Below are 15,272 nucleotides of genomic sequence, written 5' to 3'. Positions count from 1 at the left end.
ATAGGATTTGTCACTGTGAAGGGGATGACGAGAGTCCTCTGATCACACCATGCCACTGCACAGGGAGCCTGCGCTTCGTCCACCAGTCCTGTCTACAGCAGTGGATCAAGAGCTCCGACACTCGCTGCTGTGAGCTCTGTAAATATGAGTTCATCATGGAGACCAAGCTCAAACCACTGCGTAAGGTAAGACTCAGTTTGTACTGTGTATATTCATCTGAAGGCGAGCGCAAAGTCAACTAATGTTCATGTTCATTAGTGGATAAATTCAGGCGGCGGTCGCAGATCTGCCTCCAAGTGTACCATCTGAGCTCACATCACTCCGTGGTTATGAAGCCGAAAATGCCAAAAGCTGTCTCCAATCTGTCTCACAGATAACACGAGCATGACACTGAGCTTTGAAGCCTTTTTCATAAGCGAACTTGTTGGGAGGAGGGCGTTGTGATTCATTTCAAATGGGTAGTGGGAGTACACTTCCATTAAAGGCTCTTATCAATCGCTGTGGCCTGCAGATAGCAGGACACTCTAATTAAAATTCCTCCACCCTTCATTAGCTGCACAAAAGGCCTTAAACAAATGTTCTGCTGTTAATAGCTTCTGAATCCCACTGGTGAACACTGAAGTTGTTCGTGTGTGGGCTGGCCAAGAAATTCAAGATGAGATGAGGATGTCGCTATCGGTATGAAGTGTTTATGAATGGATGCTTGGTTTCATGTTGTACTGCAGCCTTGTACCCGCGTCTCATCAAGATGAGCCTGCAGTTGTGGCATTTCATCACTGAATACGCGCGCAATCAGTTTGGATGTTGGGACAGCTTATTCAGAAAGCTGATCTGTGGTGCTGCCATTGTATTTTGTGTTCTGTTTGTACGGCTGGACTCATTTCCTGATGACGTGTTGTGAAGCCAGCGACAGACGAGGCACCTGGCCTCTGTGTGTGTGTGTGTGTGGGCGCGCGCAGGGTGCTGTTTGTCACTTTTCTTCTCCGTCTTACTTGCCCCGCCAAGAAGCACTATGTAGCATTGGATCTTGATCACAGTAGCTGACTGCTCTCCATCAAATATTTAGCTCACACTCTCTGCTGCTGCTCCAGAAAAAGGCCTAGCGAGCCAACTGTTAAATGCCAACTGTTTAATTGCTTTAAGTGTTAAGTGTGTGTTTGAAAAATGCTTCGTCTTTTTGTGCAGATGTGTTGTCTGTGCCCCTTTTTTTGACCAAATGTCCTCCCTCTGCGGCAGTGGGAGAAGCTACAGATGACGGCAAGCGAGAGAAGGAAGATCATGTGTTCGGTGACCTTCCACGTCATCGCCATCACCTGCGTGGTGTGGTCGCTCTACGTTCTCATCGACAGGACAGCAGACGAAATCAAACAAGGTCAGCACGGAACGCAAACACGCACATAAATGCATTAACGTGGCATCATCGTCCGTGTTGGATGTAGAGTTGTGCCGGACGTTATCCATTCATCCACAATCTGCCGCCATCTCCAGTCACTCACGTGTTAAATGACAAATTGGCATAATGATTGTGTTATTTCAGTGGTGTGAGTATGAGTAGTGTGAAATGTTGTCTAAGACTGAAATATGTGGGCGTAATTCACTCACAGAAGCTCAGTGGGCATCAAAGCGTGTAGAAGAGTATGCTAAGGTTTTTCAGAGATTTTTCAATTTTTTTTTTTTTTTCTTTAATCTGTGACTTTTTTTGGACTGTCAGCTCAATTCACTTCACTTTGATTCCAGACCTGTAGTCAATCAGAGAGAAAGCAGAGAGATGAAAGAAGAAAAGAGATTTAAAAACTAGATATTTACATCTATCAATCTAAGATCTAGTTTGAGGCTTTCAGAGTGAGGCCATCATTGCAAAGCGAGGCGATTTTGCTTCGTTCTTGCTTCTTCAAGGAGCTTCGATCAGATTTAGTGTGCGTGGTGTGACTTAAAATGAAAGTTTAAGGTCACTTCATGGTTAGTTTTGTTCTTGAAGGAAAAGGAAAGGTCATCACAAGGATAAAAGTGTGTGCAGCTTCGTGTGATTGTTGTTGTGACCCTGATATCAGCCTCCTGACATTTACCCATCTGTGTCTGTAGCAAATACTAAATAATAAATACTTAACACACAATGATTGCAATATATGATTTCTGTGAAGCAGTTCTAAGGAATAGTTGGACATTTTGGGTAATGTGCTCATTTGTTATCTCACTGACAGTTAGATAAGAAGGATGACACCACTCTCAAGTAGCCAGTTAGCCCAGCTTAGAGAGCTTTGAGACATGAGTGGTATTGATCTCCACAACTAACACTAAGAGTGAATATGAATTGAGCATATTTGCTCAAATGGAAAAAATCTTAAAGGAACTTGGGCATGTATTACTGACCTCACAGCTTGTGTTTGTCTTTTTTTTTCTTTTTCTGATGAACATGGCTGCCATGTCCCATGATAACCTTTCATATTTTTTTTTCTAGTTTTTTGCAGTGTTATGTTAATGTGACTGTAAAAGCTACAGGCAGTGATCCAGCAACTGGTCAGAAGAGCATTATGATATTTTTCACGATGCTCTCGCTGTCGGGGCTAAAACTGGAGGAGGCTGCTTCAATGATGAGCTGTTGTATCATGTGCTGGCACTACGTCTGCTGCCACTCATTTCTCTCTGGCATTTCTGGTGCTTCTGAGACAGTGTACAGATGGAAGAGCAGGCTGCGGCTCTTTAGCCCAACCTGATGATTCAGACTTGTTAGAGTCCCAGAGGGCTGTCAGGTTCAATCACCATGGTGATGCCCAATAGTTCCTCACCAGTCCTCTTTTTCCTCTGCCAAGTCACACAGAACCACGACTGTGTCTTTCTCAATTTGTTTGCAAAGATTACAGCAGAGTTACATGTAGTCAACTATGAACTGTACTCAATTCTGTATTTGGTTTGTGACGCAGATGTGATGTTGATGATTGCATGACGAACTACATCATAGACTGTGCAACTGTAATGTTTGTCTTTCAATTTTTTGCACTTTGCCTCTTCTATCAGTCTGTTTGTGTGTCTTTGGTAATACATGATACTTACACTTTCTCTACTCATGCAGCCGGAAGAATCCCAGGTAAACATTTCAATTTTAACCTTTTGACTTTCAAATTGTGTTTTCCCCCCTCTGTCAGCCTTTCTGCCCATTGTATCCAGTCCTTTTCCAACTGCACTTTTACACTCCTCTCCTTGCCTCTTCCTTCTGCCTTGATTTCAGAAGAAAAATAATACTTCTTTACCCTGAAAGGCCGTTTATATCGTCACCACCTCGCTCAATGTTCCAGCCTAATGAACAGCCACAATGTTCCTCGACACAGTGTTCCTCCACTCTTGTTTGTCTGTCTGCTGTGGTTTATTTTCTGTGTTATAGTTTGAGGGTTTTGATTAAAGCAACGTTTCCTCACATATCCTCACACAGCAGGCGAGACGTTAATCTCTTCTCATAAAGTTAGATATAAAACCCCTGATATCACTGTCGCTGCACAAGCATAATAAATACCTTGCTGATTATACTATGTCCGCCTTGTATGAACTGGTTTTCCTGCTATTATGTGAGGCTTTTTTTGTGTTTCATTCCATATGCTTTTTCTATCTTCAAAGACTGGATTGAAAAACTCAATTTTGGAACTTTCTCGTGTTCAAGCACCCGCATGAAAAGACTGATGGGTTGAATGTCAGCTCTGCATTTTGTTTTTGATTATCCCTTTTCTGCCTCTTAGTTTCTGTTTTGGATGATGATACAGTTTGCTAAAAAAAAAAAAAAAAAAAAAAATATGTACACTTTCCAGAATTGCAGTTTTTTTGTCATCATGTTTCAGGTTTGTTTTTTGTTGTTGTTTTTTTTTCTTTCTTTTTGCATTTTGCAAAAGTTCTGCATCTGCCTCAGGGGTCATTTTTGTTTTTTTCGTTTTTGGTTTTCATACAGTTCAGCAAATTTGCCACAAATCACTATTTTGTGAAGTCTGCTGTAGTGTTTTAGTTTTGCAGAAGTTGTTGCTGCCACTGCTCTCGGAGTCACTTGTTCGTTTTTGTGTTATATAATTATCTCGGGGGATCTTTAATGCCTTAATTGGACAATGACAGTTGCAAAGTGACAGGAAGTGGTTGGGGTTGCAGTTCATGGTCAGCGCCTGAACCCTTGCACCATCCATGTGACGCTATTTGTTTCTATTCATGTAGCTACAGTATGGTAACAAGCAGACAAAGAACACTTTCTTATTTTTTCTTATTTTATTAATGTTAGTTATTTTAATGGACTTGTAAATGCAATCTGGTCTGTTTTTGACTTGGCACGTGTTTCGTTTTTGTCTGTCTTCTGTCCCTCAGGGATGCTGGAATGGCCTTTCTGGACCAAGCTGGTGGTGGTGGCCATCGGCTTCACAGGTGGACTGGTGTTCATGTACGTCCAGTGCAAAGTCTACATCCATCTATGGAGGAGACTCAAGGCTTATAACCGGGTCATATATGTCCAAAACCGACCAGACACGTGTAAAAAGCTGGCGCTGGAGAAGCCGCCTCTCATGGAGCCGAGTCTGGAGAACAAGGAAGCTCTGGCCCCCACCCAGTCAGACACAAACTCCTCCCAGTACACAGAGACAGAGGACTACAGTATGGAGGTGCTCCATGTCTGACCACTCAGTCCATGCCATTGGCTGACCTACTCATACTACCCACACAAACAGGCCCACAGAGAAGAGCAGCCGTCGTGGAAATGATTGGTGAGTGAAGAACAGGCAGACACTCATCTGATCCTAGACTGACCCACTGTCCTCCTCTGGACATGTTGTATTCCTAAAACTACCATCCACAGAGACAGAAAGACAGATCATGGCTGTCTTCTTCTCTCCACGCTCCTCCTTTTTGACTTTATTCATCTGTCAGTCCACATCCTAACCTCTGTCCTTTCCCAGGATCAGACTGTTTTCACTGACTTCTGTAAATGTCTGAAGAGGCCGAGAGCACACCACTCTACACACACACACACACACATACACACACACACACACACACACACACACACTCGTATGTACACCTCTGGGAGAGCAGGACTGAGACAAATAGACTCACAAACAGCTCTGGAGGTCTACACGTCTCCGATGCGTGTTTTGTTTACTTGTAGGTTTGTTAGATTTGTTTGTTTTTACCTCCTATGAGTCTTGGGCTAACCTACCATGGATCAGTATGTAGCGCCACGCATCGGATCTCTGGAACATTCCAGATACTGCCATCTCTGTTGCTGTGGTCTATCAGCTCCGAGCTGGTCTGGATCCAGTCAGGTCTTGATCTGGACATGCATCGAAGCACTTTTGGGTTTTTTTTTGTTTTGTTTTGTTTTTTAGCTCCACAACAAATATCCTCCTGTCCTTTTGCTCCTCTTTTCTTTTCTTTAATATGAATTTAGTTGGACTTGTTGTACATTGGAGGAGCACAACTCAAACAATGTTGGAAATGTTTGTATATTGTTTTATTTGACATTGCATTTCCTCATATGCACATATATGTGTATATTAACCCTCCCATGGATGACAAAAAAAGGAACTGGGGTTAAAAAAATGGAATCGTGCTGAAGGAAACATCAGTGTTTAAGTCGAAGCAGAAAATGAGTTTGTGATGCTCATCGCTCTAATGCAGATAATGGAAAATTGGCCCCATGATTTCTCTACCCCAGTGGGAACTTTGTGAAGGCTTTGAGAATGTAAACTTTTTAAAAATGATAAAATATGAATAAAATAAAATAAAATAAAAAAAAAACAAAACTTTTTTTTTTTTTTTACTGATCACAGGAAATTGCGAGATAATTTCCTTGTCTTGAGATCATAACGTGAGCCTTTGGGCATAAATGACGTCGCTCATGTTTTTCTATCATGCGAATGACACAGTATTTACAGTGTGATATTCCATGTGCAGTTTTTAATATGTTGATTTGTTTGCTTAGGATACGCCTTGAGAAATCCACAGCTGCCTATTTTCAGCCTCCCATCGCTCCAGTTGTGCAGGCGGTGCATTGATTGACCCCAAATAGAAACCAGGCAGACTCTGACTGTGTGTATTTGAACAGCTCGTTACAAGCTTTAGGCTAATTTGTTATTGTGCATGTCAAGACTTGTACATTTACAACCCAGTTATGTTAACACGCTTAAACACACTAAAAATAAATGTAGATATAAAGTGCAACATCTGATGTGTGAATGCGACATACAGGACTGTTAGCAGAGGTCTCAGTTTCAGAGAAAGTCTCTTGTTTCTTCCTGACAGACTCTTATCACATGGTGGTGGGGTGTCTATTTTAGTATTTATCACATGACAGCAAGCATGTTGCCTCTCATTTGTTTGTTTTCTCTCACATCTGGCCCTATGTTGCTCGAATGAGACAGGTTTTCGCACATCCTGTTTTTTGGTTGTTGTTTTTTTAATTTCACTACAGAAGCACAGTGAAGCACATCTTAGATACTGTAACCACACTGGAGGTCTTCAGCAAGCAGATCATTTATTTTGTTCTAAAAGCAATGCAGTTTAGCCATGCATTTGCTGCCTGTGACAGACGGACAGCAAGGGCATCATCAGTTGTTGATAACCTGACTGGAGCGCCACCTGCTGGTGTGGAGCCTGAAGTGGAATGTGGTCTGAGGTAGGCAGCAGGCAATTTCTCAGGGCGATGTGTTTTGGGCTTACAGTCATTGTAAGTGCTTTTGTGTACGTGGGAGCACAGCGATGCCAGGCTCATGTTGAGCCTTACAGCCATTCCAGCAACACACACATTTTTAAAAACTGTCTTTGATACCAGTATACTGTCTGTGAACAACAATGGTCCAACAACATACCTGACAATTACTGCTCAGCAGCAGCAATAAATGAAATCTGTGCTTTGTTTTTTGCAACAATGCATACTGTACTTGTGTGTATATGCCCCATGGTGACTTGAGATCTGGAGTCTAATGTAATTTTAATACATAATATGAGCCGTGGGAGTTGTTGTGTGTCAAGTTGGATTAAGACCTGGTGACGAGAAGCTTCTCCAAAACTTCAATACCCGCGAGGCTCAGTGCAATTAGACTGATAAAAAGTGCAATTACCCTTTTGTTGTTGTTCTATTCTGTAGTTATGTAATGGTGTTTATTGTCCAGGGTCTCCTCTGGGTATAAAATTATTTCTTCATTTTGTGTTGTATTTATTTTTAAAAGAAAACAGAGTACAATTTGTTCATTAAAAAAACAAAAAAACAACCTTTTATTAGTAGATTTATGCAACTTGCACTTGCAGTTTTTTCCCAGTCAGAAATACCAGAGAAGACTTTCACTCTTTCTTTTGCACTTTGTTATTTAGATATTAGACTTGTTAGCTCAACCTTAATGTGAATACATGCTCTTTCTTCTCACTTTTTAAAATTGCTTTATGATTTTTTTTTTTTTTTAATATGCAGAACATGGACATTTAATCACAGCATCAAATGTAAAGGTTTCATATTTGTCACATAAAAGCAACATGGAATATTTAGATGTCTGGAAGTATGGAAGACAAAAGATGGACTTCAGATGATGCTTTTTATGTTCTACTCTTAGGAGCTGGCTCCTTTCATGAAGTCTGGGACAGCAGTTTTGGTGTAGTCCTGATGAAGATTAAGGCCACTTTAGGATGCTTTTAAAAGCAGCCATGTTTGTCTCTGAGAGCAGGTTTTTCTTTCTTTCTTTTCTGTCACCGTGACCTGATTTCTTCCTTGTACAGTCCTACTGAGCAGGACATCAGCTGAGAGGGACAAGTACTTTCTCAGCCTCACTGTCCCATTGTTTTAGATTTAAGTTGAGACTTCTCTATATTTACCCTGTTGCTTCAGTTTTATCAAGTCTGGGAATAGTGTAACTTGCATAAAGCTACTTTTTTCCTTTTTTTTTTTTTTCTTTACTACTGACTGGACTTGAACATATGACTGTTCCCCTGTCTTATGATATCATTCCACAAGTTTGTCTGTGAATTTACTTTGAAATAGTAAGTGTAAAGGATTTGGTAAAAGTACTTATGTTTTTAAAAAAATATATTGATGTGTTTTCAGTTTAATTTCCCATTATTGAACAAAGTATGTAAAATTCAAAAGAACAACCAAATAAAAATTAAGTTACTTTTAACACTTTGTGTCTTTTAATGAATACTCAGTAAAAACATGCACTCTTAACTGAAATGTTATACTAACAGCACCTGTTAGTGACAGAGACTTTGTTGCAAAATATTTGAAAAGGTCAATATTGAATTATCAGTTGTAAAACAGTTTTTTCTGGAGCCGACTAAAATGGCGCACTGCAGCTAGTAATGAAAACATTTTATCTGACAGCTCCGTGGTTTTTAAGGCAAGAAAAATAGAAGCAAGGTTGAGCTTGGTTAATTGGCATTTTTGTCAACACATATGCATTTAAATACAGAATTAATCTTTAGGAATCAAAATCAGAGAGTTTAGGGTTCTCTAACAGCATTTTTGAACAGCTTGGTAATATCAGCAGAACTTCAGTCGGTGTTCTATATGCAAAATATTAAGTAGGTTTTTTTTGTTTGTTTTTTTTTTTTTTTTTGCTTTTTTTTTTAGAAGTGGATTTTATTTCTCAAACAGCAACACTGTTTGGGATTTTGTCAGGGGACATGTTGTAGTAAGGCAGCTTCTTTCCCTCATTCCTCCTCTTGATGGAAATGGTTATCTCCGCCAGTTCCTTCCTGAACTTCTCCATTGCTGCCTTCACTGGCTTCTCTATGAAGTGCTCATCAGGATACATGCCCAGGTACAGCTGCAGAGAGAGAGAGAGAAGAGACAGGTCATCCAGCCTGAAGCCACACTGCAGGGACAAAGAAAAGCACATGTTGAAGCTTCTTTAAAATTTTGGTCTTTAAAACAAGACCAAGACATACATTCGTGTGTGTGTGTATGTGTGTTTAAATATGCAAATGATAGCCTGTGTGTCTGGACACGAATTGCCCTCTCTGTACCTCGTTCTCCTGGTACTGGCTGAGGGCCCAGACGGCCCCCAGGTGCCAGCTGGAACGCCCGCGATCAGGGAGGCTCTCGATGATCAAGTTCACATCTGCCAAGCCCTTCTGCTTAGGCGGAGGCCTTCGCATGGTAGATGGAGCATTGGGGATCCAGGAACACCAGTCATACTGTACAATGTACAACAGTAAGATGCTACTTACACCTCGAAGCATCATTATTAACTAATCTAATAATAACGTGTAATACTGTATCAGTCATAGGTCCTTTTTTCTGTACATTTTGGAGTATTTTTACGCCATCGTTCTACTATTTGTACTTATATTAAGAATATAAATGCTTCCTCTACATCCTATGCATGCAAGCTGACATACAAACCAGGAAACATGTCATTCTAATGTTCAGTTTAAATCAGTCTTACATTTACGTAAAAACACCGAAAGACGGGTTCCTGATGATCTGTTACTCACCTGTCCGAAATTGACTGCTGCGTGCTGGGCTGAAGCAGTGAACACAATGACAGTCAGATACTCTGTCAGCTCCTCACGTGATTTCAGGGACTTGGGAAACTCTGTGCATGGATTGTGGACAGACAGAATTGACAGAGTGAGCTTTACAAATAAAGCTTTTATTTTGTAAGGGCTAACGTGTTAAAGATTCTTGCACAGTACACTCAGATAGGTAATGGAGAAATGCAGGAAGGCTATTACAACACTAGTGCAGTTAGTGACACCATCAGAATCCTGCAGCTTCCTGTCTCCACTCTCAAACATTCGTCTATGATCACACATATTTGAATTTGTTATGCTGTCTGTTCCCTGTCGTACCTGTCCACAAAATCTTAGATTAATAAAATGTTAAAGGAGAGTGAGCTGCTTGAAGAAAGAAAGAAAAAACGGTATGATGGGATATCTTTAAAATGTACCCACCACAGTGATCAAAGTCCTGCATGCCGAAGCTGCACACATCTTTAACAAAGGCCTGGATTTCTTCGTCTGCCTGCACCGCCTCATCGTTGGTGTAGTAAATACACACCACATCAGACACAAAACTGCCAGAAAGAAAAAAGGGCAGCAGTCACATGTAGAGGAAATATAAAATGCTCAAACTTCTCTCCCTTTGAAATTCTGTCCGTCTCACAGACACAAGGGTAGAAAATGTTCCCACACTTCTCACTGTTTATCCTTTGTTACCACTGTTTTCTCTCCCTCAAACACACAAATTATTCATAAGTGCCATCCATAAGAACTCCTAAAAAAAAAGAGTCCTTCCTCACTTCTTGGTGGCTTCCCACACCCTGTAGCCGTCATCTCTGTAGAAGTAGGTAGGCAGCTCCTCCTTCATGTCCACACCGCGGGCCTTCATAATATCCGGGAAGCACAGAGACCTGAAGGTCAGAGTCTTCACGGCCTTCTGAACCAGCTGGACGTGGCCACCTCCGCCTGTTGCGTTTGCCTTCGTGAGGATGGAGATAATACGGCACCACGTGTCAGTCATTATTCCCTCAGCTCAGTTTCTATGCATGAATGAAACTTTTTGGGGGGGCTTTTCCAGCTCATTATTTCCTCGTAAGTTGCTCATTGTTCGATTTTGGTATGCTCAAAAATAAAATCCTCAATTAACTGTGAATCAGAAAAAATAAAGACTGAGCTGAGTTTGTCATGAAGCGACCAGGTGTACAGTTTAACACAGAATAGCCGGTTAAGGTTAGTTTTGTGGGTTCCTTTTTTTCCTCCACAAACTCACCTTGTCGAAGATGCCACACTCACAAATGAGCTGCTCTCTGGCCTTGGTGTTGATTGCAATGGTAAAACGAACATGTGGGATAAGTAGCTGAGAGAAAAAACATTAATCCATAAACCAGTCAGCCAATGAATGAATCAATCAACCGATCGAGTCAAGAGTTTTACCTTATACACAGGGTGAACAGCAGGGAGCTGCCTGTACATGGCAATAGCAAAAACCTCTGTGATAAGATGCGTCTTGAGCAGGTGTGTGATGGTCTGGTGGTGCTGGAAGTCAGCCGAGCGGACCCAGATCTTAGCCAGCAGCCAGTCATACTGACCATCGGTGGGCAGGAAGATCGGGTTGTCTTCTCCTGGAGTCTGCCCGAGCTGGAAAGGACAGAGGACAAGCAGGAAAAAAATTAGAGAAATGGATTCTGTGACTTTGAAAAGAAAATGTTCCCCTCATGGTGTAACACACACACACACACCTGCTCCACGTCACTGTACCTGTATGGCTATGGGCAAGATCTTGTTCTGAGCGTTCTTGTAGAGCAGACAGATAGGAGCTGCCAAGTACTGCAGAGTGCAAGGGTCTGTGCAGTTAGCACTGATGCCGTCCAACACCTCGTAGTCCACCATGTAGATGTTACCTGCCTGGGGCCAGAACATTGTTTCACATTGTAAATCAGCAGGAGAATTAAAGAGAGACAAAACTTTGTTTGAGGGCACATTTTTATCCTCGAAATGAAAAATAGAAAACAGAAGGAAACAACCGCGTCTACCTCTATTTCCTGCTCCAGAGTCAGCTCCCTCTCCAGGCTAACACAGACCATCTCATGAGTGACGGGAAACTTGTCAGGAAGTTTGGTGCACTTCTTGATCACTACAGGATTGCAGCCATTCAGAAACTGGTATCCAAACATGAAGTCCTCCTTCCAGTGTTGCATCACATATTCTGGATCACATCAGATCAGATCAGATCAGATCATATCATATCATATCATATCATATCATATCATATCATATCATATCATATCATATCATATCATATCATATCATATCATATCATGTCATGTCATGTCATGTCATGTCATGTCATATCATATCATATCATATCATATCATATCATGTCATGTCATATCATATCATATCATATCATATCATGTCATATCATGTCATATCATGTCATATCATATCATATCATATCATATCGAATGTGTTAGACTAACCTGAGATTGTGTTTGTGATTCTCACAAAGATTCTCTCAAAGTCAGCGAAGTCACTCCAGGAGGACTGGAACATGTGCATGAACTGGTTCACAAACAGGTTCTCTATCCTGTTAATTTATAATTACCATCATCATCATCATCATCATCATCATCATCTCTTCAACATATTCACATCAAAATATCAGAAAATTCATTTTTCTGTAAGGAGTCAGTTAAATACTCCAGTTCAGGCACAGAATGGCTTTGTTCAGAACTACAGTTGTCTTTTGGATCTGTTTTGTTTTTGTCTATGACTAAGCTCACACGCCTGCATGAAAGCACAATGCAAATATTCCCTGATGGTAAACACAGTGACGCATCTGTGGTGGGTACAGAAAATGGAAGCACATTATCATGGCAGCATAAAAGCTTTGCATTCAGAAACACCTCCAAGGTCAAAGCTCCAATGACTCACTCTGTTCGGCACTGAGGGGCATCAGCTGTCCTCACAACTGTGGTGTAAAAATAATGTAAATCTGTTTACTACAGCAGGCTGTTAGAGTGAGCACATACGCTTTACTGTAGTTCAGTACAAAGTCCACTCCCTTCTCGCTGTCAAACTGGATGTCCCGGGGCAGATCCTTGTGCCTGTTAGCATCTATGCTCATAGGGAAGCCTGGCTGCCACTCCTTCCATCTACAAAGGACAGCAGTTATTAGTGAGCAGCCTCAGCTTCCTGTAACATGAAATCACAAACTGCGTGCGTAGAGTAAACTTGCCTGTAGGTTTTTCTCCTCATATCTAGCTCTTTTTGTCTGTGCTGCTTTACCACACTGGTCTTATCATCCTGAGGAAGATGTGCTACAAAAGACACATGACAAAGTGAAAGATGGAGCAGAGCTTCTTTGCCCAACTTGTGTTTTTGCACTGCAGAATCATAGTCTATTGAGCAAATAATGGCGCTACCTCCTCCATCCCGCAGAACCACTTCTTTGTCATCCACCAGCCAGCGAAAGCAGGGGAATTCCACATAGTCTCCAGATGGGGTTTTGACTGTGATGTACCTGCAGTACCAGTCATCATGCACCCAGTACTTCTTCTTCTCGATCTTCACCAAGACGATCTCGCCCAGGTCCTCCTCGACCCTCACGTCATAGGAATCCACCTGCAGTTTAGTCAGCAGATATGCACTATATGCTTCGAAAAAAATAATATCATTTGCTGAATTTGCTGTTTATTATTTGTTCTGTCTCATCAAGACAAGACAAGACAAATTTATTTGTGTATCCCATTTTTACAAGCAGTTTGTCTCAAAGGGCTTTACATAACATCACAGCAACATCTTCTGCCCTTCGACCCTCACATCGACTAAGAAAAAACTCCCAGAAAAACCTTTAACAGGAAAAAATGGGAGAAACCTCAGGGAGAGCAACAGAGGAAGGGATCCCTCACCCAGGACGGGCAGACGTGCAATGGATGTTGTACAGGCAGGAAAGCAGTTAACAACATGAGAACAATGTGAAAACATCAGTGTCACTGTCTCATGAGGTAATCCACAGACCCTGCTGTGAGCAATTTCATATAGGAACTATTTTCTTTCCGTACAGAAGGAGGAAGGAGGCATGCATCTACTCTTGGCTACGTAACCACAGTAACTAAACTAGCTAACATTACAGCTCAAATGAGAAGGATGCCATAATTATTGCCATAATTAAAACGCATGTTTGTGATACAGTGTAATTTGGTAGAAATAAAATAGTTCCTGTGTGAAACTGATCTTGACTGAACAAGTCATGATCACTGATAAGAGACATTTTCATTTCCTTAATCATTCATTTCATCATTTCAAATATGGAGATAAGGCAGACATCGCTACAGCTGACATCTCCATAACTCACCAACTCGCTGCAAAATAATTTAGATGATAAGTAGCACCACAGGGAAGAAGAAAAATGTGTAATTTTCATTGTTGAACTGTCAGATTTATTTATATTAATCACTATTTTATGTCTTTCTTGTGAAACAGAGAGTGAGGTCTGATCAAAAGGGGTCCAATGTGAATATATGTTAAAAACAGTTGCTAATAAGTTCCAATAAAATATACTTCATGCTCAGAGCAGACCTTTTTTTCAAATTAGAACAAATGTTGTCGCTGCATCTGTCGTAACTTCTTCCTCTTTTATCTCAATACAGCCAGTGTTTTGTGTGCAGTAGCTGATGCTATAAAATGCACTTGTGTAACAGCACTTACCGCGCCTCTCTCAAAGTCATTGTACAGAGGTTTGTCCAGCAGTGTTCTCTCGCTGCATCGCTCCGTGCCCACCAGTGTAATGTAGATATAATCATCCGTCCCTGCAAACCACTGGCTCCCTGTGGCAACAGTCACTGTGTAAGAAGGCATGATGGTCACACAGGACAAAGAGGATTCCAAAAAATGTCAAAATGCCCTCAGAAGATGAAGAAATCAGCAGAAAAGTAATTACTATTGCTATCACCAACAGAAAAAGTAAAGAAAGGTAAGTTTCCTCGCCCTTTGCTCATATTTCCTTCCCACACATCTCACTTCCCCCCCATTTCTCTTGCACAAACACTAAGAAAGTGTGTCATCAGACAGAAGAGGGAGGTACAGGACAAGGACAGGTTCGAGCCGATCAGTGGTGTGAGTGATCTCCACCCTCATGCTGTAAAAGAGGACAGAATATAACACCTCTGTCCTTCCTAGATGTGTTATCAGTGGTGATCTCCAGAGCACAGAAATGATGGCACCGAGAAAGTGTTCCTTGCGCCAGCCGACATCTGATACATTTTCATCGTCTACAAACAAAAGGAAGGTGTTCTGTAAAAGCACAGAATGGATTCCTGAATTACACACACAAACAGAGCAGGACGTCTTTTAATTCGGTTGGTCGAGCTCAGTAGTTCTCTAGATTTTTATGTTATGCCCACATTCAGAAGCTAAAAAAGTTTGTGTACCCTATCCAAAATTTTTAGCAAACAAGTAAAAAAAGGATAAAATTTGAATTTCAGTGAAATAAAAGTCCCACATGATAGCATCATCAAACCCTTGTTTATTTTCCCTACATAAATCATGCTCATTCAACTTTGTTTCACACCAGTTTGAGAACCATGGGTCCAACTGTGTGATGCGATAATGAAGGAACGTGAGCAAACACAGCTTGTACACATCACATTTACCAGTCAAATCAGCATGTGACACCGGACAACAACGGGCTGTGTACTCCAGTTTCTGTGAAATAAATGCAAATGCATCGTAGAGTCCCTCTGTGGTTTTACAGATGAAACTGTAACAGCAGTATTATAGCTGGTGTGCAGCAGCGAGTCTGGACCAGACGTTCTGAG

General features: G+C 41.3%; 2 protein-coding genes across 5 annotated transcripts in view; one reads left to right on the top strand and one right to left on the bottom strand.

Annotated features, from left to right (window-relative positions):
- The window catches only part of LOC124065810 (E3 ubiquitin-protein ligase MARCHF8-like), a 73,109-nt gene extending 64,980 nt beyond the window's left edge, over positions 1-8,129 (top strand). For all 4 annotated transcript variants that reach the window (XM_046401598.1, XM_046401599.1, XM_046401600.1 and 1 more), the window contains 3 exons: positions 5-185; positions 1,237-1,372; positions 4,336-8,129. In XM_046401598.1, the coding sequence (XP_046257554.1) occupies positions 5-185; positions 1,237-1,372; positions 4,336-4,640 (622 nt within the window). In that variant the 3' untranslated portion in view covers positions 4,641-8,129. The remainder of the gene's footprint in view (positions 1-4; positions 186-1,236; positions 1,373-4,335) is intronic.
- A 440-nt stretch (positions 8,130-8,569) lies between these two features.
- alox5a (arachidonate 5-lipoxygenase a) lies at positions 8,570-14,514 on the bottom strand. The gene is made up of 14 exons (XM_046401595.1): positions 14,164-14,514; positions 12,879-13,077; positions 12,692-12,773; positions 12,486-12,608; positions 11,934-12,040; positions 11,487-11,659; positions 11,212-11,358; positions 10,888-11,091; positions 10,724-10,810; positions 10,254-10,432; positions 9,907-10,028; positions 9,448-9,548; positions 8,977-9,147; positions 8,570-8,777 (listed from the first exon to the last, which is right to left on the bottom strand). The coding sequence occupies exons 1-14, from the start codon at positions 14,311-14,313 to the stop codon at positions 8,598-8,600; spliced, it is 2,025 nt and encodes a 674-aa protein (XP_046257551.1). The 5' UTR covers positions 14,314-14,514; the 3' UTR covers positions 8,570-8,597.
- Between the last annotated feature and the right edge of the window lie 758 nt (positions 14,515-15,272).

Source organism: Scatophagus argus, chromosome 10 (genome assembly GCF_020382885.2).
Source record: "Scatophagus argus isolate fScaArg1 chromosome 10, fScaArg1.pri, whole genome shotgun sequence".
In the NCBI taxonomy this organism is placed as follows: Eukaryota; Metazoa; Chordata; class Actinopteri; family Scatophagidae; genus Scatophagus; species Scatophagus argus.
Note: the sequence above shows the minus strand (reverse complement) of the source record. Positions and strands in the feature narration are given on the sequence as shown.